Below are 23,424 nucleotides of genomic sequence, written 5' to 3' on the forward strand. Positions count from 1 at the left end.
TAGGCCTTTAATAAAGACTGCATGAAAAGTAGCGTCAGAACTGATAATTGTGTTCACAATATTTCAACATAGAAAGGGTGATTTTTCACACGCATTTTGATACCTCATTGTTCAATATTAACAAAAAAATACCCTAATTTAAAAGTTGCATAAAAGATAATGGAGGGTTTTACGTGCCACAATACTTGCGTAATAACCATTGATCGCTGTACACTGCAACTACTGTGTTGTGAATATTGAACGTCGTTTGACAAATGGGGTATCAAAATGCACGTAAATAAATCTTCATTCTTTCTGTGGGAACAATAATTAGTCCTGACGCTATAGGCATACAGTCCAACCTCTCTTATCTGGACCTCTTTTATCCGGATCTCTCTGTTATCCGGCTTTGAAATCTTCACTGGAAAACATGTTTTTGATAATTTGACACCTTAATTCCATGCTCTGAATGTCTATGTTGCATAAAGTACCCAAATGCCATCTATTAGTGTTATTACCCCATGTTGAAACAATCTTATGTTGAAACAATCTTTTGTTGTCCCAATTTCAGTACTTGGCCAGTCAATGCAGAATTACATGTAATTCACTTATCCAGATTTTTCACTTATCCGGACAATGCTTGGTCCCATCATGTCCGGATAAAAGAGGTTGGACTGTATTTATAACAGCTGTGTTACTTTTTGTGCAGACTTTATGTCAATCTTTTGCTATATTGCTCTGTTTATTAATGACAATATCACACACAATTTTGCTTTATTATTTTTGTTTTATTACAAATGTGTTTCCCACAAAATATGACGCACAAGTTTACTATTACAAACCTCTGCTAGCTCTGCAGCTAGTGTATACTACACATCGCAGCCGGTTGAGATGGAATTTGAGCCAGATTTTTATGACCTCCGCAGTCAGCAATAAACATCCTTATCCCTATATGCATTTTTGGTCATCAACAGTTTTAATTTAGTTACCATCTCGCAGAACTACATGATTTTGATATCGGCTGCCATTAAATCAAGGTCAGATTATTGGTGATCTTACCAAAAACATCAGCTATCATGATGTAGAGGAAGTAGCCGAACACTTTCCTACAGATAAATTTAGAAAATTGAACACTATGAACGCTAGTAGCTCCGCTATAAACACACACGCACATAGCGTGGTACAGAAGAAAGCATACACATGCCTTACATTGCGTACACGCTTAGTATGCTACATGGACGCAACACGCATGTTCCAGTTTGGCCAAGAAATACTTAATATACCTGTAGCTATAGCAATTACACCATATTTATCAGGCTTAATAACTCGACTTCTGTGACCAGTGGCAGTGAAATATGGTACAAAAGTGACAAATTCGCATGAAGAGCGCAAAAATTTGCACTTTTCAGGCTAAAATGGCCAAATATGAGATTAATTTGGTCAGAATCCCACATACAGGCACCAACATTGGGGGATGATTGTATGGACCATCCCCCTTATGAAAATATTCTGTTTAGAAAGTATGCATTTTATCACATTTTGTCAATCAAAACTGTTGTCATGGTAATGAAGTCCTGCATGGAGTTGCCACTAAAATGACCCCCAATGACAAGGAAACTAATGCTTTAGAATTATGGTGAAGCCAATAATATGCTGTACTCTGCATCAATTCTGTCCCCATACACAAAGGACATACCACTGACTACTGTAAAAACTTGATAGTTAGCATATGTGCTTACTATGAAGTGCTTTTGTAAACATGAAATTGTACCAAAGTCCGGCACTTTACCAACTGAGCTAATGGGGTTGAGACACAAATTTGCATGTTTACGTTCGTATATAACTATGTGTATCGATGATTTGCTCAAAACCCTTTACACTTTTGTGGATGGGGCACTTCATGTTTGCATGTTTTAAAGGTGCTCGATAGTAAGCCCATATGCTAACTCAGGGACTGTCTTTTGGAATTGGCAGGAGAGCATTAAATAACTCTTCTGGAGCCTTTCAGGAGAGCTGTGTAAGAGCATTTACAATAGAATGTAAAGTGAGAATTGTCAACTAAGGAGAGCTAAAAATTGCTTTCCTATATCAGATTTAAGGAGAGCAAGAGTCTGGCGATTGCTCTCGCTCTCCTCAAAAGGCAGTCCCTGCTAACTATCGAGTTTATACGGTATACAGGTGCGAACAAAGAAAATCAACTCAACAGTGAGAACGTCTCGAAATTCCCAACTTGCGACTTTACGCTCATATCATGGGAGCAGGTCACATATAGCCTGCCTTTTGATATTCAAATTTGTCAAGATATCATGCATATTCATAATCTCCTCCTACAGTAGGGTAGCCAGGATTTTGGTGTGAGGGAGCAAAGCCAATTTTTTGTCTCCATTTAGGGGGTAAGGCCAGCTTTTCGTCCCCATTTAGGAGGCAAAGCCAGATTTTCGTCCCTCTTTGTCAATTTTTATTCCATTTTTGGTCATTTTAAGGACATTTTGCTCTTTGCCATCCCAATTTTGTCCCTGAAAATTTTATTTGGGCACGCCACTGCTTCCCTATTCAGTTGTAATGGAAAACAGGGCGTTTCTGATGAAGAATTGCCCAAGGTTCATTCCAAGGTACCAAGTTCACTGGCTCAGTCCCAACTGACAAACAAATTCATATCATTTATTCAAAACACTTTTGTACGTTTTTAATTCCAACTCCCTGTGTGGGAGATTAAGGTCATGTCGTCCATATGGAGCATACAAATTTCAATAGAATTCCAAGAATTACAAACTCTGTAATCCCACCATTTCAGAAAAAAATTGTCATTTCCATTGATGAAAACTTGACAATGGTATTTATCAGTCAAATGCCAGGTGTACATTCCTCTCTTGGTCCCTTCTAACAACATCACACTGTTTGGCAACCTCATCAACTTTCCTCTGAAGCATCACTGTAAAGAATAACAGACAAAATCAATCAATCAATTAATCAATCAATCAAACTATCAATAATCAATCAATCTCCATACTGTAAAGCAGTATTCAGACTTTTTATTGTACGTACAATATTGTATGCAACATATCTACGTTGTTTAATCTATTGCCATTCTATTTCCAGTAATGTTTAAGTTCTAACGAATGTTTGATGACGTAAAATCGATAATATATTTCTACTAGATATTACATGTACCATATTATCGATTTTTCGTCATCAAACATTCGTTAGAACTTAAACATTACTGGAAATAGAATGGCAATAGATAAAATAACGTAGATATGTTGCATACAATATTGTACGTACAATACTCGGAGTCTGTGGAGCGCTTAAGTGTGATATTATTGCGACATTAATTTTTTGCGACTTGAACTGTTCAGAGCAGTTTTGGGTTTTTAATTTGTGATTACAAACAGTTACACATTAACCCCATGAGAAATACCTGCCGATTGGCCAAAATGAATATTGTGTCCAATTTTAAACCAATCAAGGAGGGTATTAGTAAGGTCCTCTGCAAATGCAAGTTTGACCATAAATAGTTTCAAGCCTAGTCATAATTGGCAATTAAAATGAACATTTCAAGTTATCAACCAATCAGAAATGCTGTTAGATGACCAGTAGTGTCTAGGGGGTTAAAGCCTATGGGTACAAATATTTTGGTGGCCTTTTGAAATCAGCCGTGAAAATACGAACCTCACAAAAATTTCCAGTCTTCAAGGTTAAACTAACACTAATAGCACCTTCCTCTAGTTTGCATCCATCATAGAAAAACACTTTTTTTTTCAGATCGACTTGGAACTCTCAGAGAATTTTACTGGGGTATATATTGTGCTGAAATATCAGTAAGATCGAGGCATGTTTCACCCAGGCAGTAGATTTTCACAAAGAGAAATCAGTAGAAACAATCTGGGAAAAGTAGTTGGAAAAAAATATTGGTTAGGATGGCATCTGAATGCCATCCTAACCAATATTAAACACTTTGGGTAGTTTGTTTGGACCCTCTAGAGGATCACCAAATAGCAAGCAGTCTCCAATTGGTTACCATTATTTTTGCTAAAGACACCTATGATATTTGAGTTGTTATATTATGGGGTAGGGGTAGGGGTAGCATTATGGAGCACTTCCCCAGTTCTACTCAGTCAAATTTCCTAAATGTGGTATTGTTGCATTGATATGACCTGTACCATTGCCAAAAATAAATGATATATGATTTTCGGCTATCCATGTTTTAACCAGAGGTCAAAAGGTCACACGGCCTTAATGGTAACCAGAGGTCAAAAGGTCACACGGCCCATCAGGCGTCACATGACCCTTTAACCCCTGGTCAGGTCAAAGCTGCTCTAAAATCACATCTCATGTATTGTTTGTACTTTTGCAGTTCATATTTACACAACAAGACCAAGATTGTGAAATTTTACTCAGTAGAACTGGGAAATGCTCCATAATGCTATCCCTACCTCTAATTTAGCAACTCAAATGTCATCACTATTTAACTAAATACATGTCTTTAGCAAAAAATTATTGTAACCAATTGGAGACTGCTTGCTATTTGGTGATGTTCTGGAGGGTCTAAACAAACTACCCAAATTGTTTAATATTGGCTATGATGTCATCTCAATGCCTACTTTCCCAAGGTTGTTTCTATTGATTTCTCTATAGTAAGAAATAGCAAATAAGTAAGGATTTTGTGAAAATCTACTACCTGGGCGAAACATGCTCCGATCTTACTGATATTTTAGCACAATAGTAGTATGTACCCTAGTAAAATTCTCCGAAAGTTCCAAGTCGATCCGAGAAAAAAGGTGTTTTGTCGCCCCACCCTAATAAACGTACTATAATATTTTGCATTAAACCTTTGACAAGCGCGTACTACCGTGATGTTGAAAAGTTAGAGCTAACAGCAGATCGCCTCAGCAGCCAATTAGAGACAAGTGCATTTCAACGCAGTAAATATGTGATGTGCGCTTAAAATATGTTCTCGTCAAAGGTTTACTGCAAAATATTATACAGTCCAACCTCTCTTATCCGGCCATGATGGGATCAAGCATTGGCTGGATTAGTGAAAAATCTAGATAAGTGAATTCTGCATTGACCATTAAGATTGCAAATTATTACTCAATGAGGTAATAACACCCACAGATGGTATTTGAGTACTGTATGCTGCAGTGATCTCATTCTAAATGCTTCAGAGCATGAAATTAAGCTCTCAAACAGGCTTTGAGTTTAAAAAAATTGAGGAGTGTGATTAATAGCACTCCTCAATTTGCGAGGAGTGCTATTTTGTGAATGAGGAGTGTGATTATGCTTAAATGTGATGTAAGCTTAAAGATTAAGGAGTGTGATAAATTATACTCCTTATGATTATTTAAGGAGTGCGGAGGAGTTGAACTAGACCTTTTTCCCATGATATAATGATGTTACATGCAAAGGTACACTAAAAGAGCATAGTAGATCTATTTTCTATCTATTGATCATACAGAATCCTTTGTGGAACTGTTTTCAACATTATTATCATCATACCCGAATGAAAATAAAGTGGTGGCTGGAACGAGCATGTCTACCCCGGGGGTCAAAAATTGGACTGGCAAGACAAACCGCTAGCGATGCATTATACTGTGAACCGCAATAATTACCTGTGTTTTGGTCAATCCACTGCAATGAGTCCATATGAGCATTGAGAATCTTAGCAATCTGGTTCATCTGTAACACAAGAAAATAAACAGGTCAAAGGTCAAAGTCGTACATATCATCATAGTTTCTGCAGAGGGACAAGCAGCTGTCCTTTTTTGACACTGAGACGAATATATTCGTCTCAGTTTTGACATTTCTACATAATGCTGCTTTTTATGGGGTCATTATGTAAATGTCACTGTTCATTAACAGGGTCATGATGCTATATCTCTTTTAAAATCATGACTTCCCACGGACAAAAAAAGAAAAAAAGAACAAAACAAACACAACACATATCCTCTACCTAAAATCATGACTCTTTTCCAACTGAAGCTACTTTTTACTTCTCCACCAAAAAAGTTACATACATGTTCCTTTAAGGTTGGTCTGAACCCTGGAATTATGAAAACTTTCGGGCCTCATAAATGCTAAATTATTAGTCTAAAGAATATAAAAGTATACATATTTAGAATGGAAATGACTTGATAAATTCATCTGTGAGGTCCAATTTGGGCCAAAATGCTCATTTTGGAGAAAATCAAAAGCGGTTTTTTTAAATTTTTCGTAACGTAACAAAAAAAAATTGTTTGGCCAAAATGTTCTTTTATTAATTTTTAAAAACTAGATAAAAATATCTAGGAGCCGTTTTTTCATTTTTTTGAATTTTGACCAACTTCACCAAAAATATTTGAAATTTGGGCGAAAATCAGGCTTTTTATGATTTTTTTGAAAAATTTGCATTTTTTGACCATTTTTGGTGCAAATTTTTCAAAGTTGGTCAATATTAAAAAAAATAAAAAACGGCTCCTAGATATTTTTATCTAGTTTTAAAAATTAATAAAACCTGTTTTTTGGGATTTTCTCCAAAAATGAGCATTTTGGCCCAAATTGGACCTCACAGATGAATTCAGCAAGTCATTTTCAGTCTAAAAATGTATACTTTTATATTCTTTAGACGAATAATTTAGCAGTTATGAAGCCCGAAAGTTTCCATAATTCCAGGGTTAAGACCACCCTTAAATTTAAGTTCTACAGACCTTGAACTCTCATTATTCTCAACTGATTGAAGGATATTTTAAAAGTGGTCTACAAGGATCATATGTGTGTCCTAAATTTATGGAATAATAGTATAACTTACTGGGTCATTAGTATCCATTGGTGTATTGGCTGTGTTCAGGTGGTCTATAATATCCTACTGATAATAATGAACAGAGATGAAGGGCAATATCCCTATACCATAGCATAACTTACTGGGTCATTAGTATCCATTGGTGTATTGGCTGTGTTCAGGTGGTCTATAATATCCTACTGATAATAATGAACAGAGATGATGGGCAATATCCCTATACCATAGTATAACTTACTGGGTCATTAGTATCCATTGGTGTATTGGCTGTGTTCAGGTGGTCAATAATATCCTACTGATAATAATGAACAGAGATGAAGGGCAATATCCCTATACCATAGTATAACTTACTGGGTCATTAGTATCCATTGGTGTATTGGCTGTGTTCAGGTGGTCAATACTATCCTACTGATAATAATGAACAGAGATGAAGGGCAATATCCCTATACCATAGTATAACTTACTGGGTCATTAGTATCCATTGGTGTATTGGCTGTGTTCAGGTGGTCTATAATATCCTACTGATAATAATGAACAGAGATGAAGGGCAATATCCCTATATCATAGTATAACTTACTGGGTCATTAGTATCCATTGGTGTATTGGCTGTGTTCAGGTGGTCAATAATATTCTACTGATAATAATGAACAGAGATGAAGGGCAATATCCCTATACCATAGTATAACTTACTGGGTCATTAGTATCCATTGGTGTATTGGCTGTGTTCAGGTGGTCAATAATATCCTTCAGATCTTGCACCATTCTTTTTAATTGTCCGTCTGTGTTCTCCGCTAGCTGGTACCTAATTATATGATGAGAAAAATCACATCAAAATTTGCATAAATAGGACAGATATTACACAAATTGTTTTCGTAATATGTCAGTGGGTTGTAAGGGTACTACTGGCAAGAAAATCTAGTTCTTAAAATACAGGACAACTTATACTTCTGGCTTTAGCTTTACACTGCTGTCATACTTAGTTCAACCAAGTGAGGACCCCAACTAGTCATTTTTTTGCAAGTTCCAGTCCAAATATAGATATATCCGGTGAATATAAGTATACAAGTAGAATTAAGACTACATACGAAATTTTAATCACCGATTTGTGTATTATTCCACATTCCCACCAACATTTTGACTCTGTGCCCCACTGTTTCTTGTGTCCTGGTTCCGCAGCAGAATTTGGGTTCTAAACTTATCATTTGTCCATTATTCATAACCTCATGAATATGCGTGATGTAAGTGATCCAATCATATTTTATTATTTGTAAAAACAAGAATGCAAATGGAGGTCATAAATATCTCATAATTGACCTCAAAGTGCATAATTGTTACAATCTCACACATAAATAGCCTGTTTTGCGTATTATTCTCACCGCACAAACAAGCACACGTAATTACCACCAGTAAGCCTGCATACTAGTTGATCGTGTATTAAATGCGAATTAAAATAGTGAATGGAAGATACATTTTCAATTGTCTTTTAAGAAAAAAATAGTGTTAATTTTGTGAAAAAAAATTGTAAAATGAATGACAAAAGTAACTTTGTACCATCTGTTATGGTCATCATGTGAAATCGTAGGGTCTGTGTTGGGCCTTGGAATTTTTTCTTGCTCGCCATCCCTCGAAAAATTACCTCAGCTCAAAACAAACCCTCCAATTTCCCTGAGTGACCTCAAAACAGACAGCACGCAGTTGTTATTGTCTAACCATGTCAACATATTGTGTGAAGTTGTATCTGTAACTTACGTTCTTTCTCTTTCCAAGTCTGCATGTTGTGTGTATATTGAGCCTTGTTGTTGAGATGCTATCGTCTCTTCTAACGGCACCAACATGTCTTCTAACTCCCTCTGCTGTGCCACTATGTAATCTAACTCGTGTTCTAATCTGAAATATACCGTACAACCACAAAACAATAGGGAATCAAATTACCATATTTGACACCCACAGACATTTTAAAAGGTAACAGATCCTACACTTTGGTTCACTTCAAGTTCTGTAGTGACGTCAATAAATTTTTGCGGTTGCGCCAGAAGCGTGTCAACAAACAGCCCTTGTATGTGTGCGATGGTATGAGTAAACTCTGCGGTGACTTTACAAGCGACTTGATACTGCAACTTGTGAAATACGCACCTACGTCACTACCAAACTTAAGGATTAAACACTGGAGCTTACTAGGTGACTTTTTTGTACATTATGTACTCTATGAATGCCAGCGTGTGCGACTGTGCGTGCATAACAGGGAAGTGAATCCAACCATGCAAACGCACCCATGATTGGTTAGTATTGTTTCCAAGATGTGCGTTCACGTTGTAGTTTGAAATATGCGATATACGGTCGCGGTTGGATCGTGTACAGCTGTTGAAAGCTGTGTTCATTCAATTGAAATTCCCACTGTAGTTTATCAATCAATCAATTAATTACCTTTGTTGGTCTGCTTTTACTTTCTCCATATCATTGTGAAGTGAGGTAATCTGTTAGAATGAAAAAGAACAGAAAACGAAATAAGCAAAAAGTAACATTTTTGACCTCTGCGATACTTGTGTGACATTTTCCGCCATGAGTGCCACGTGACAGGAATGGTCATGGTCAGTGATGTTTGTGACCATGGTCAAAATCATTGAAAACATTTGAGAGCATGTGTTCACAGACAGAAATAACAGGAATAGAGTAGGGATGTGGGGGTGTATATGTGTCGAAGGGCTGTACAATTCATGTCAGATGAAGCATCACATACTGTTGTGTGATTTATGTGCCTTATGTGATTTGTATTATCATTGTTGTATTCCATTTTGTTATTTGATATTTCAGCATGCTTTTCTAGCTTTTTTATGAACAGACATGGGATTGAACAAGGAACAGTGTTACATGGACAAACAGAGGAATGATGGATGGGAATTAAGTGTTATTTTCCAAAAGTCCTCAGGTGAGCATTATTTTCTTCATAATGAGATTTGAGGTATTAATATAAAAAATTTAATTTTACAGTTATCTCAAAACAATGAGTCGGATGGCAATAATAAACATTCTTAAACACTTGAGAATGTTCCTGCAATCTTATTGGTTCTTAACCGTGTGATATGACACGATATCACAGGGTCAGCGAGTGTGCATTGATGCGATACGCGTACTAGCTATTTGAACCAATAGCAACAACGGGACTGGTCGATTTTAAGCCCTAGGTATAATTCCTTGCAAAATGTAGGATTTAATTTGATTAAAATTTGTAATACTTATGATATTTTTATTTGAATTGAAGTGTTTAAGAATGAGAATAAAGGTATTGGTTTTTAGTCGCTGTTATGCACCTATCGTCTCATAACACGGGCGACATCATTATTTTCGGCAACAACGGGACTGGTAAACAACTCGGCTTCGCCTCATTATTTTACTTAAAATAATGATGTTGCCCGTGTTATATGAGACGACAGATGCACTCTAGTGGTTAAAAACAATACCTTTATTCTCTAAAAGTCACACAAGGCAGCCTGTTGAAATATGACAGTATGCCGATGATTGATGTGACCCACCTTTTCTCAATTTTTAATGAGTAATATGTCCCGTTGTGTTTAAAAAACTCTCATTTTTCAATTCCAGTGTATGCATGCAGGGGGTTGGATGTGGGGGTGCATGTGTATCATAGGGCTATAAGTCATGTGACCCACCTTTTCTCCATTTTCAATGAGTAATCTGTCCCATGCATTGACTTGTGTAGCTTGTTTCAAGAAAATCTTCTCTTGTTCTTCTAATTCTACCGTCCATTTGTTGATGGCTTGCTCTAATTCTTGGTAACTCATCTTGGGACCTGCTGCCGCTGCTGTTGCTGATGTCCCTGCCAAACTGGCTGTAGTTGTTCTAGAAACAAAATTATATAAAAAATACTTTTTGGGATTGAGGGTTTGGTTTGGGTAAGGGTGTGCCACTGAGAATTTGAAAGTGGATCAATCAATATACCCATTTTTTAAAGAAATTTGGACCCGTCGATAATACCAAAAGCCAAAATTTTGGCAAAATTTAACACAAATTGTCTTACTTTTTTCGGGGAAATTTCAAACATTTTGGCTACAGTGAATCAAAATTTGGCTATTTTCGGGGAAAATTGGGAAAATTTTGAAAAAAGGACCCACTCATAAAGCAAAATTGGGTAAGAAAAGGGATCATTGATTATACCTAAAGGCTGATAATGCTAGCCAATGTTTGCGACACGTCCCCATATGGTCATTTGTACTACATGTAAATTAGGTAATTCTTGGCCAAACTCGAACAATCGGAATGCTAGTGGGTCCGCGATAAACACACACGCACATAGCGTGGTAAAGAAGAAAGCATGCACATGCCTTACATTGCATACATACTTAGTACGCTACATGGACGCAACAGGTATGTTCGAGCTTGGCCAAGAATTACTTAATTTCCCTATAAGTACCCCCCTTCCTGGGCATGAACATTGATAAATTGAGAAAGACACTTGAGAAGTTGAGACAATGGAAAATTTAACCCGCAATCATTTGCTACTACTATATCTTCATACCAACTGACTTATCTGAGGAAAAACAATTCATCTCAACAACAATATACTTACAGTCCTGATGTTGTTGTTGTTTTGGCACCCAGACCTGAAAATAGAAAATGTAAACAAATGTTTTTACTAAATATTTGAAATCACAACTACTGAATAGCCCAAATAAATGCAGGGATGCCAACCTCTGAAGTCAAAAAACTGTACTCACAGACCCAAAAAAACATATTTTGCCATACAAAACTGTATTTTTTAATACCGTATGTCTAAAAATGTCTAATGTAACTCTGACTTAACCGAGGGTTAAACACTTGTTTTAAAGTGAGTTGAAATAACCTCTTGGGCAGAATTAGATGTTCGCTTTTCGTATCTCTTTTCTTGTTGGAAAGGTATAACTTTGAGGAGATAGGAAGTTAGGAACATGTACCGAACATCCGGGACCTACTCTGCCATGTTTGGCTGACTAACGGCACATGAACACGGTCTTTTGTGCCTATGTAAATTAGTCATTGTGTAAAGCTGTGTTTATACCCATGGGTTGATACTCATCATCAGACTGAATCATTGTCGTTAACTGCACAAGTTATGTGTGCAATTCTAGAGAACGTTGACCGACAGAGGGTGTCAATATAGGCATACGTGTCGCTTATAAGAAAAACAGCAAATCATGCGCATGCTCAGCAGGCAAATATGACGGTGATTTAGTACACTGATCATGCGTGCGATTCAGGTTTCTGCAAAAGCGATTGAGTATAAATGCATCTTTAGAAATGACCGTCGATTGTGTGTTCCCAAGTGGGTTTTATCATGTTAATTAGTGACCTGACACACATTTGTATTGGTTCGATCAAGCATTGAAATGCTTTCATTTTTTGTACTGGATCGCTCAAGCATTCCCAACAAATTTTTCATCGTAAGTGCCTCTGGCCCTAGTGGAAGTAAAAACGGATACTATGGCCAGAGTTCTAGGGCTAGGTGCATCTTATAAAGTGTACAACGATGAAGTCATTTTACTCTGATACTTCTTCATCTTGATGTAGGTATGCCAGGCAAACCTTTAGTTAACACATTTGCTAGTCAGCGAAATTTGCCTACACCGTGGACCAAACACAATACATATTTACATAGAAATTTCAATTTTTTTTCAAGAACAGGTCGGTCAAGGAAACCTACATAAATATGTTTTCTATACTTCACTTGACCCAAATATATGATTTTTTATGGTGATGAGACACTCACACATGGAATTTTAGAGGGATTTTGATAGCAGTACCATTAAAAAAAGCTGCTATCATCATGAGACTAAGATCTAGAAACACCCCTGTAATGCTGTTTTGGGGAATTTTGCTAGCAGAATCTTTTTGATGAAAGTCGATCTTTGAAAAGATGTAACTTTGCCATGGAAAGTGCTATGACAAAAAGGTTTTCAGTTTTGGCTTTCTTTACTCAAGGGCTTTAATTTGATATATAAAATGATGCAGTTTGATGGCAAATTTAAATTCACCTGGCATACCTACTTGATGTGGTTTTCAATGTCATATGCTCCACTATCAGGGGTTTGAGTGAGGGCGACCAAAAAACGCGAAAAAATACAGATTGTCTACCACTTCACTATCACTGTATGCCACTAACTGTAGTAAATCATTGGCACAGGCAATAAGCTTACCTCAGTTTCTTTGTTCAGTAATCCAATAAAGAAGGTCAAAATATCGCAAATTTGAACTACAGTGTTGTGTAAATATAATTTGTTGTTTATTATTTGGCTTTATTTCTGTCAAAATAATTAGAAAACTTCATAAAAATCATTAATAATTACCATGTGTTTTCTCCTCAATGTTGTCATGTGGGCTGCCATTTTCTTACTATGATTGGCAATTATTCCTTTTTTTTTTCAATGGAGAACCATTTTTTTTTTTTTTGATAATGGAAAATTTTTTGAAAACAAAACGTAAAATCATATTTTTAACAAATTTCCGTACAAAATACGGCAAAATCGTACTAGTTGGCAATTGGCATCCCTGTTGGTGGATATCCAAATCTGGATAGAGGATTACCATATATGGTACTACTCACCTAATGACAAGCCTGCCGTTGCAGCAGTGCCTCCTAATCCTGTTGTTGTCTTGACTGGCATAGCTACAAGGAAAGAAATGGTGAAACTTATATCATAAACAATATTCAGGAAACAATAACTGACCACTAAAGTATCATTAGAATGTGAAATTACATATTATAGAAAAGGCATAGGAATACCCACTATCAAATGAAAATGATGGGTTTTGTGATTATGGTGGTTTAAAAAAATGTATATTTTGTTACTTTAACAATCCTTAACAATAACCCTAAATCCTAAACCCAATTATAATACATACTGAGAGATAATCCTGGTTTGGCTGTTGGAGCTGCTGATCCTGTTGGTTTCAAAATGGATGCCAAGGAACTTGGAGCAGATGCTGCTGTTGATCCTGTTGTATTTTTTTTTTTTTAGGATAGAAATAGAAAATCATTTATAAATATTTCAAAACTGAATGAAAAATAAATAATATAAATTACAAGCCTTGCATAGATAGGACATTTCTCTCCAATTAACTTTGTTAAAGTGTGCAGAGATCTCAAATTTAATTATTTGTAACTTTTAAACTTATCCACACAAGAAGAAGATCTCAAGACACAGTTTATTCAACTCTGATGAAGACCAAAGCAATCATATTTTGTATTTGAACTTACTGAACCTTGCACAAGAAGGATGTTGAAACCTGGTTAATATTCACAAGCTTGAAATGAGTAATTTCAATGACTCACAAAGCTTAAAGGGGTATTTCGTGATCCTAGCATCCTCTTTTTATGACATTTTTCAGCAGACATTCACGACAAAAAGCTTATTCCCAAAATTTCAGTTGATTCCGATTTTGCGCTTATGCGAGTTATGCATGATTATGTGAATTACACCGCTCCACAGGCCACCGTTGTAATTTCGTTCTGGTTTTTTTTTCAAAGATATTTTTGCTAAATGAATTAATCTGCAAGAAATTATTTTGTACATAAACATTATGTAGCCAGAGGTTTCCAGTGGTATAAAAATCTCAACTTTTTTTGAGAGAAGTGGGGGGGATGGGATGAGGCTGTGGATCATGAAATGCCCTTTTAAGGTTATTAATTATTTAAAACTGTTGTGATTTGGTAGTTCACAGCATCTTATGAATGGTAGTGAGCTTTGGCAAAAACTGCATTGCTCAATTCATAGCGGCGTGTAGAAGAATTAAAATATCACAGATATACTTTTATAGGTGCTGCGGTTCTTGAGTTACGTTGTAAAGAGGGCTGAAACAACAACACTTTTGTAAAACGTACATAACTCATTAACAACAATAAATTAAGCAAGTTTGCAAAGTATACGATTTGTAGAATGAACTTTTGCAAAACATCAAGGTGTTAATTTTCAATTAATATATTGATCTAGATAATGCCAATCGATTTTTAGGTTGCTTCGACCAACAATTAATAATTAATATTAATACTAACCTGTACTTCCTAAAGCTGAGCCTCCTAATCCACCAAGTCCACCTGTCGTTCCTGTTCCAGACCCAAGCCTAAATCCTGGGGCAGCCCCCGTGCTGGTTGTCGCGGTTGGTGTCGCCCCTAAAGATGGCGCACCACCAAGTTTTAATCCGACAGTTGCTGTTGTAGCTGCTGAAGATGTTGTGAGCCCACCTAGTGAAAATCCTCCTGTACTTGTAGACTGTGTTCCACTTGCACCGGAGTTCCACCTAGTGATGTACCACCAAGGGAAAATCCTGTGTTAGGAGCAGCTTGTAGCCCTCCTGTAGTAGAGACAGCTTGTGCGCCACCTGTACTTGCAGCACCTAATGATGGTGTTCCACCGAGAGAAAAACCGGTGTTAGAAGCAGCCTGTGTATTGGGAGCCGCTCCAAATGTTGCTGTAGCCCCACCACCAAGAGCTGTGCTCCCTCCTAATGCTGATCCCCCTCCAAGAGACAACCCACCAGTTGAGGGCTGTGTCCCCCCGGTGCTGGGAGTACCAAAAGGAAAGCCTCCTGTAGTAGAGGCAGCTGGGGCTTGAGCTGCAGTGGTACCACCTGTATAATATTAATTAGTTGGGAACAAAACTTTTAGGATAGTCTCAAATGGACACATCATAGAGTACTTTGTTATTTTTTACTTCATGTATCTTGAAATGTTCCATTTTTCCTGCTGGTATTTTGCGTTTGTTGCAAATTTGTGATGTAATTATTGTTGAAAATATTTCAGACCCGAATCCAGCTGGCATCTTGTATTTTTGAGACATTTTCACGGTAATTCCTACTCTCAACATTGTCAATAATATTTTTAAAGGTCGATATCTCAATTTCCAATTTTATAATACCATAACTTACGAACTCAATATCTTCGCTTAGAAATGTCCGATTACATTGGGGAAAACGGCATTGTGGAGCAAAATATCTCTATATTTAAGGTATGTAAAAACCTCAAAATTGTTAACCTGCCCAAAAGTGTCTCCTTTTGACATGACACGTCACATATGTCTTTTTTTCTATTTAACAGGTCCATTTTAATTTCTTCTCTAGGTCTTTTGTAGCACCGTTTGCTAGTGCACATAATGTGAATATGAATGTCTTGCTTGCATGGAATTTCCTGTCCAATGGGACAACGCAATACATGTATGTGACACAATCTGCTCCATGGGGGCCAAAGAAAGCTGTTTTGAAAATTGAGTTTTGGTTTCTCTGAAATAATTATACGGAACAAAAAAGTGAGTGTTGAAGACTTGTTTTAAACTTTAACATATGTCTACTACCAACAGGTATTCAGAGCATTAATTTCTGAGTTACCATTACCTTTTTTAGTATACAAACATTAGATTAGACTGTCATATGTTGAAAATTATACCAAATGTCTAGCATACTTAGTTCTAAAGTTTTTTGATGTCTATTTCATATTTTTGCCTTTATCTCAATTTCAAATTTGCTGCCTTGTGGCCCCAATGGACCAGACCATGTCACAATATGGGTTTTGGATATTTGACATAAAAACAGTTCTGTTTAACTCATTCCAAAGGTGAGAATTCAAAAATAGGAATATAAAAAATAAACAAATCGCCTAATTAATCCAACAAACATGTAAGACAGGCCGCTCTCAACTGCTTTTTTTTTACTAATGTAGGCAATTTAAAACCCTACTTACTTACATGAATATTGCATGATTCTGACATTTTTCAGCAGATATCCATGAAAAAAGCTTATTCCCAAAATTTCAGTTGACTCCGATTTTACATTCGCGAGTTATGCATGATTAATGATTATGTGTATTACACTGCTTCATTGACAATGTGTTGTAATTTTGTTCTGGTATACCAGAACAAAATTCAAATTTCATGATATTTTTGCGAAACAAATTAATTTCCAAGAAATATTTGGTACATAAATATTATGTAGCCAGAGGTTTCCAGTGGTGTAAAAATCTCAACTTTTTTTGAGAAAAGTGGAGGGATGATCACAAAATGCCCTTTTAAGAGTGCAAATTCTACAAGATTCCTGCAAGAATCAAAGAATTGATTCTAGCAACGATTCTTCTAAACTTATTTTGCAATTGCCAGACCTGTCACCTGATTCTCCTACAATCATGCCTATTCCATTAACTTCGCACACAGTGGGTTACGGTACTTGATTCTTGCTTATTAAAGTTTGTGAGAATCAATTTAGAGTCTGTAGTCTGTACGCAAAGTTTACCAAAATTGCATTTCTGGAAATTGTAGAGTAAATTTTAAAATTGAATTAGCCTTTTCAAGATATGGTGGACACAAGAGGATGGCGCTGCATGAAGGGGGTAAAGTCTTTTAAATTTGCATGGTTTTACCCAGATTGAAGACTGCCCTCCTTTTGTGTACGCCATACTTTGAAAAGGCTAATTAGGGTTTCAGCCGAGATACAGAAATCAAAGTTGGTATTAAAATTGGTAGACATTTGAGATCTGAATGTAAATCTGAAAGAATCAAAGCAGACTTAAGTTACAAATTCTTTCCAAAAATCAACATTGATTCTTGTGCTCGGAGATAAAATTCTAACCCTGTAACTATGGTAACCACAGATGGTAACCTACCTGATAAACCACTAAATGAGAATCCACCGGTATTGGTAGCAGCAGGTGCAGCTGTAGTCTTAGGGGCACCAAAAGAGAATCCACCACCTGCACCTGGTGCAGTGCTGTTTCCTCCGAATGAGAACCCACCAGTGGTTCCTGCTGTAGCCCCCGTTGTAGCTGGTTTGAAATTAAAACTCATGGCTGTAGAAGTCTTACTACATTGGGATAAATGTTTACAAGGAAATATTAACAGTCTTAGTAGAAATCCATAACCTCATTAATATACGCGATACATGCGATCAAATCATTTTTATTTATTTGCCAAAACGCAAACGCGGTTACTAACATTCGACAGTAAACCTCTGCGCCGTTAGCATAAATATTAGTAACCTCTGCGCGCGCCATGTTGTGCGTCGAACACATTGCGAGAGCGCTGGCCGCCATATTTGGATTGCGTACTACGTATACCATATTTGCACAGATTGTGATTCACACTTCTGTTATTGGTCGATGGTCGTCCTGTTTTAGCCCGATTGATTTTTGGAAAGGCAAAACGTAAAAATTGTTTATTTTTTAGGAAAATTGTGTGTTATTTTGTAAAGTGAAGAGATGAAAGTGACGGTTATGAATGAGGTTAATAACTTTGTATCGGTAATTTGTCAGGCATTGTGAAATATCCAAACATTTTGCTTTGGACCTCAGAATATCCCTCAGGGCGCAGGATATTCCTCGGTTCCAAAGGCAAAATTATTAGATTTTTCACAATGCCATCCAAATAACTGATGCGCAGTTATTAACCTCTAAACAGAAACTTGCCACTGGGGTTAAGCTAGCCTAGCCTAGAGTATAATTACATTCGCATGCACAAGAATGAAAATGCGCACTCACTACATATCTAATTTGGCTGTTTTGGACACCAAATGCATTGGATTCTCAATTTTGTTTCAATCAAGACATTTATTAGTAAACACAATATGGTGTGTACTAATTTTATAAATAGTAAGCCTACATTTACTAAATTTTTTTTTTTTTAATCTGACCTGCGCAAATTTCCCATAACATAAAAACAAGTATTTATAGAGAAGTATGTACCCATAGACATACTTCATACAAAATGTTGTGTGCCAGTCCCAGGTATGCATAGGTACTGTGTTTATAGGACTGGTAACAAGTCTAGTCTGGGGCTAAACCCTAAGCATAATAAATTGTCAGACTGACTCAGACCCTCATATCATGATCAGGGACAAATGATATGTGCAGAAAAAAATAGCAAATTGCACGGGATGCACGGAAATGTGCAGAAAAAAACAACCAATTGTGCAGAGATTGCGCAGATCTTTATACATAAAACACTCAAATAAAACAGATGAAGAAGGGAAAAAACATGTCAAAATATGAAATTTTTAAATTTACACTGTGTCATGTACATAACAGATATTCTTTAGCAAGTTATGATATCTATATCACACAATTTGAACTGCAATTTTTGACCATTTTTATGCATTTTCTATCTGTAGTTTCCCACCATTTGACAAGGTTGCATACCGGTACTTTTGACATGTTTCAAAAGTAAAGTACAAAAAATCACTTTCAAATCATATTTCCTGTAATTTGGTCACACAGAATCACTATTTTCACACCTTTAGTAATACATCCCCAACTATTAAGGTGGCTGTATCGGCTACGGTGTCATGCTCAGAACTCCTTGAAAATGATATAGGATGTGTGTATTGATGAGAAAACCTTACTTGCCAAGTTTTGATTTTTTCCAAAAAAGCATTTTTGATTTATGCAACTTTTTGTCATCTCAAAATCCCATTGAATTACTACAGGGAAGGGCTTTTGGCACTTTGCCAATTTCTCAAAATAGCCACATTTTTGAAAACAAAGGTTTTATTAAAACTGATTTTTGTCTCCTTTATATTATAGCAGTTGTATATAAAAGTTTTAAGTTTCATTTTGCTGCCAATATATCCCAGAATAATACAAACCAAATCATTAGGTAAACTAAAAACACATGCTAATTATTGACGCTATTATCAACCATGTGCGCAACTTGGTAAGCTTACTACACAAGATAGCATGGAAATATCGGCATTTTGAAACATCTTGGTTGAAAAAAGTGGTGGGGGCGTTTATTTGAGGGGGGGGCGACTATTTGACGAAATACGGTAAGTAGTTGTATTATTGCATCTGAGATTTAGATCGCTGTTGTCAAATTGTCCCGGCGAAAATGTCAACACAACACAGAACGCGTAACCACAATGACGTCATCGGGAAAGCGCCCAATTTTCTATTTTTGATCAATGACGTGCGATGTAGTGTCGGAAGGGGGTAAATCAAGTTGTTGTTTTCATTATATTTTTATTTCTAAAATAGTTAGTTCTTCAATTGTTTTAGATATTGATTCTATATTTTACGGGCAAGCTTTATTTTGATACCAAATAATATTTTCTTTCAATGGTCCCTTTAAAGATTTAAATGAATAGACCTGATTGATTTGACACAGGAGCTATTTTTCTGCAAGGGTGTTGTATCCGAGGCAGCGGGGGTTTAATTTTCGCAAATTTCGCGCTTGGAGCTCAATCTTCGAAAAAAACACCTCACGAAAATATGCAAAAATGTATTACACGTATAGGGCAGGACCTAGCAATCGCGAAAATCTCTCCCTTTCTCCAAATCGCAAAAAAAACTGAACGTCGCCCTCTATAATACGCAATGTGGACATACCTACCAAAGTTGTACTTTTGTGTTTTTGATTGCACAGATCGGATATTTTTATTCCCGATTCGAATTCTGCACCCTTCGCAAGGGTGAAGAATTCGTCAGAACTTTGTCATAATTTTGCCTTTTTGCTGGACACTAAATGCTTATTATAGAGGGTGACGTTCAACTCAAAAATCACTACCGATAAGCTAATAATCGGCCCGATACGGAAGCTACCGATCTGATCGGTCAGATGATGCATTACATGCTTTTTTGTACAGTAAGTCAGTGTAAGGCATTGTCAATGATGGGCGATGGGCGCAGAATTTGGAAAATTACATTTGCCCATAACTTCGCTAATTTTTGCCCTACAGACATGGTTGACCCCTCATTTTTTAAGTTAAATAATCACATTTTTAAACCAAATAATTTCAATGTGAAATATCCTACTTGAAAATTTTGTGAACATGCCTAGCAATGTGGACATGTCTACTTTTGGTTGAAATATTGTGTGTGTCTATATAAAATTTGAGCCTGCCAATAGCTTTCTTAACAAGAGAATCAACCATAACTTCCCCAGGCCGAGTGAATATAAGCAAGCACAATTATGACAATATAACTAAACTGTAGGTAACCCAGGCAAACCTTAGTTAACACATTTGCTAGTCAGCCAAATTACACCGACAATGTCAATGCATTTTTACATAGAAATTTAAAACAAGTGCCCGAAGAAAGAAACCTACATAAATATGTTTTCTATACTTCACTTGACCCAAATATGTGATTTTTTATGGTGATAAGTCACCAGGCTTCCCGTTAGTGTGCGTCATTGCGTCCAGACGCGTATTTTACAAATTTGGACGCAAGTTCACATGGCTAATCAAGTATTTTGCGTCCATGTGGACGCAGACAAAACTTCGAAATTTAATCATTAATTGATGATAAAAATAAGAAATTGTTTTATTTTTACGATAATAAAAGCCCCAAAATTTTGACCAACCTGCTAAGAATTGAAGTAAATTCTGCAATATTTGTAAATGCAGGGAAATCGTGCACTTTTTGCATGCTTTCCGTCGCGATCGCTGTTTGATGGGGAAAGTCCCAATTGATGCAATTGTTTGTTTACAAAGCATGCTGAACTGACGACGTGCAGTTAATGTTTATTTAGTTATTTATCACAACCTGACAATATTCAGTTTTTAATATTTTAAGTTTATTTTTCATAAATAATCTACGCTTCCTTTATTAGTATTATTGTTACGATGAATAAAAGCAATTTTAAAGACAAAATCCAAATGATAACCTTTTTTTGTATTATTTGTGGCAGCGTGTGTTTTAGCTTTTATAGCATCATCAACAACACGTGGATCAAGTAAAAGTAAAACCCGAAGTAAAAGTACGAAAATTTGCTAAAGATTGACAGACTATGCGCATGTTTTTGCAGCTGTTTCTGACCATGTTTCGAACAAAAACTGATGCAGAAATGAGAAAAATTATCATTGCGACTGGAGGTGGAATATCACGGCGAAAATTTTATTTTAACAATCAACATTTGATGAGGTAGACCCGGTACGTGTGTTAGCAACGAGGGGTTGCCGCTATGCTTTCCCGGTATGATTGATCGTGAATTTCAGATGGACGCTTTTAAAATCTGTCTGGACGCAAGTTTTTTCAATCTTGTCAGCAAACTTGCGTCACACATGACGCACATTTTAAAACCCTTAACGGGAACCCTGTAAGTCACCCGCACATGGAATTTTAGAGGGATTTGGACAGCAGTTCCATTAAAAAAAAGCTGCTATCATAAGGGGCTGCCGGCTGTGCAATAATTATTTTCCACCCCGGGGGGGTAAAATTTCCGAACGGCCCGCCAAAAATCGCTTGCCCCCCTCTCGCCCTGCCAAAAATCGCTTGCCCCCCCCCTCGGCCCGCCAAAAGTCGTTGCGCCCCCCCCTTACACATGCCAAATTTTTGGGATCCCAATTTGCAAACCTTAAATGGTCTAGATATATGTTACGAAAAGCAGCGAATAGCAGGAAAATTTGCATATTAAAGCGTTTCTGTACTGTTTTCCTAAGCCTTTTTAGAGCATTTTATTTAAAAGGCGCCCCGTGAATGGGGGCCAAAAATCGCTTGCCCCCCTCTCGGCTGGCCAAAAATTGCTTGCCCCCCAATTTTACCCTCCCCAGGGCTCATAATTATTGCACAGCCCCTAATGAGACTTAAGATCTAGAAACACCCCGAAATGCCGCTTTGGGGAATTTTGCTAGCTGAAACTTTTTGATGAAAGTCAATCTTTGACAAGATGTAACTTTGCTACGGAAAGTGCTATGAAAAAATGGTTTTCAGTTTTGGCTTTGTTTACTCAAGGGCTTTAATTTGATATATGAAATGATGCAGTTTGATGGCAAATTTGAATTCACCTAGTATAAACTGCCTGGTACCCGGTACTACCCGGTACCAATAATATACCGCGTACCGTTGACCAAATTTTGAAGAAATTTTTCAAATATCTGACCTGCCTGCTCAAATCGAGAATAACATATTTTGCCCGTGTTATCATGCATCATCATGCATGTGTATCAATATGCAATTAGTATGCGTGTAGTCATATGGACATGCTTCCGAATTCGGCAGTTTCGCTACTCGACAACAATTTTAACTGTATATTTTGACCTTTATGATCAATTCCCACTCCAGAAAATTTCAATTAATATTTCTTTGATTGAAGAAAGTAGTTCATTCTCATGAAGTGGTAAAAAGAAACCACTAGACATGCTAGATGTGAGAGATTTACGATAAATTACCTGTTACAGAATGAAACGAAATCGCTGGTTTTGATTGTCAAATTGGATCAGTTCGTGAATCAGTACAGCTTACGGTTGACCTACGTATTGTAGTTTTATCGAGAGCAATTGACTGAGGTCATGATGATACAGGCTGTTTACAGCAGTGGTGTGCAGGCGATACAATGTTCGGTGATGCTGTTTGATTGATTGATTATTATTTCTTTGTATTTAGGGGTGGTGCAATATTGTGTGTACCCCGGGGGTGAATTATAGGGGGGCAAAGATTTTTGGCAGGCCAAAAGGGGGGGCAAGCATTTTTGGCAGGTCGAAAGGGGGGTCAAGCGATTTTTGGCAGGTCGAAAGGGGGGGGCAAGCAATTTTGGCACAGATCATATTTTGGGCACCGTTAACCAATCTATATTAAGCCCTAAAAAGGCGTAGGAAAACGTTACGAACACGTTCAAATATGCAAAATTTCCTGCTCGCTGCGCTTGCATTACATGTTAAGACAATTAGCTACAATTTAAGGTTTCAAATTCAGGTTCCCAAAAATCTTGCAT

The 23,424-nt window shown here is 36.8% G+C and overlaps 1 protein-coding gene across 1 annotated transcript; it reads right to left on the reverse strand.

Moving 5' to 3' along the window:
- Nucleotides 1–746: 746 nt before the first annotated feature.
- Nucleotides 747–22,991, reverse strand: LOC140165669 (uncharacterized). Its single transcript, XM_072188972.1, is given in 13 exon segments — nt 747–2,911; nt 5,589–5,655; nt 7,442–7,553; nt 8,501–8,638; nt 9,176–9,225; nt 10,417–10,606; nt 11,334–11,367; nt 13,344–13,406; nt 13,643–13,735; nt 14,793–14,981; nt 14,984–15,367; nt 17,388–17,584; nt 22,883–22,991. Coding segments are annotated over 12 exon segments (1,593 nt in total). The 5' UTR covers nt 17,569–17,584; nt 22,883–22,991; the 3' UTR covers nt 747–2,819.
- Nucleotides 22,992–23,424: the final 433 nt, after the last annotated feature.

This window comes from Amphiura filiformis, chromosome 12 (assembly GCF_039555335.1).
Source record: "Amphiura filiformis chromosome 12, Afil_fr2py, whole genome shotgun sequence".
NCBI lineage: Eukaryota > Metazoa > Echinodermata > Ophiuroidea > Amphilepidida > Amphiuridae > Amphiura > Amphiura filiformis.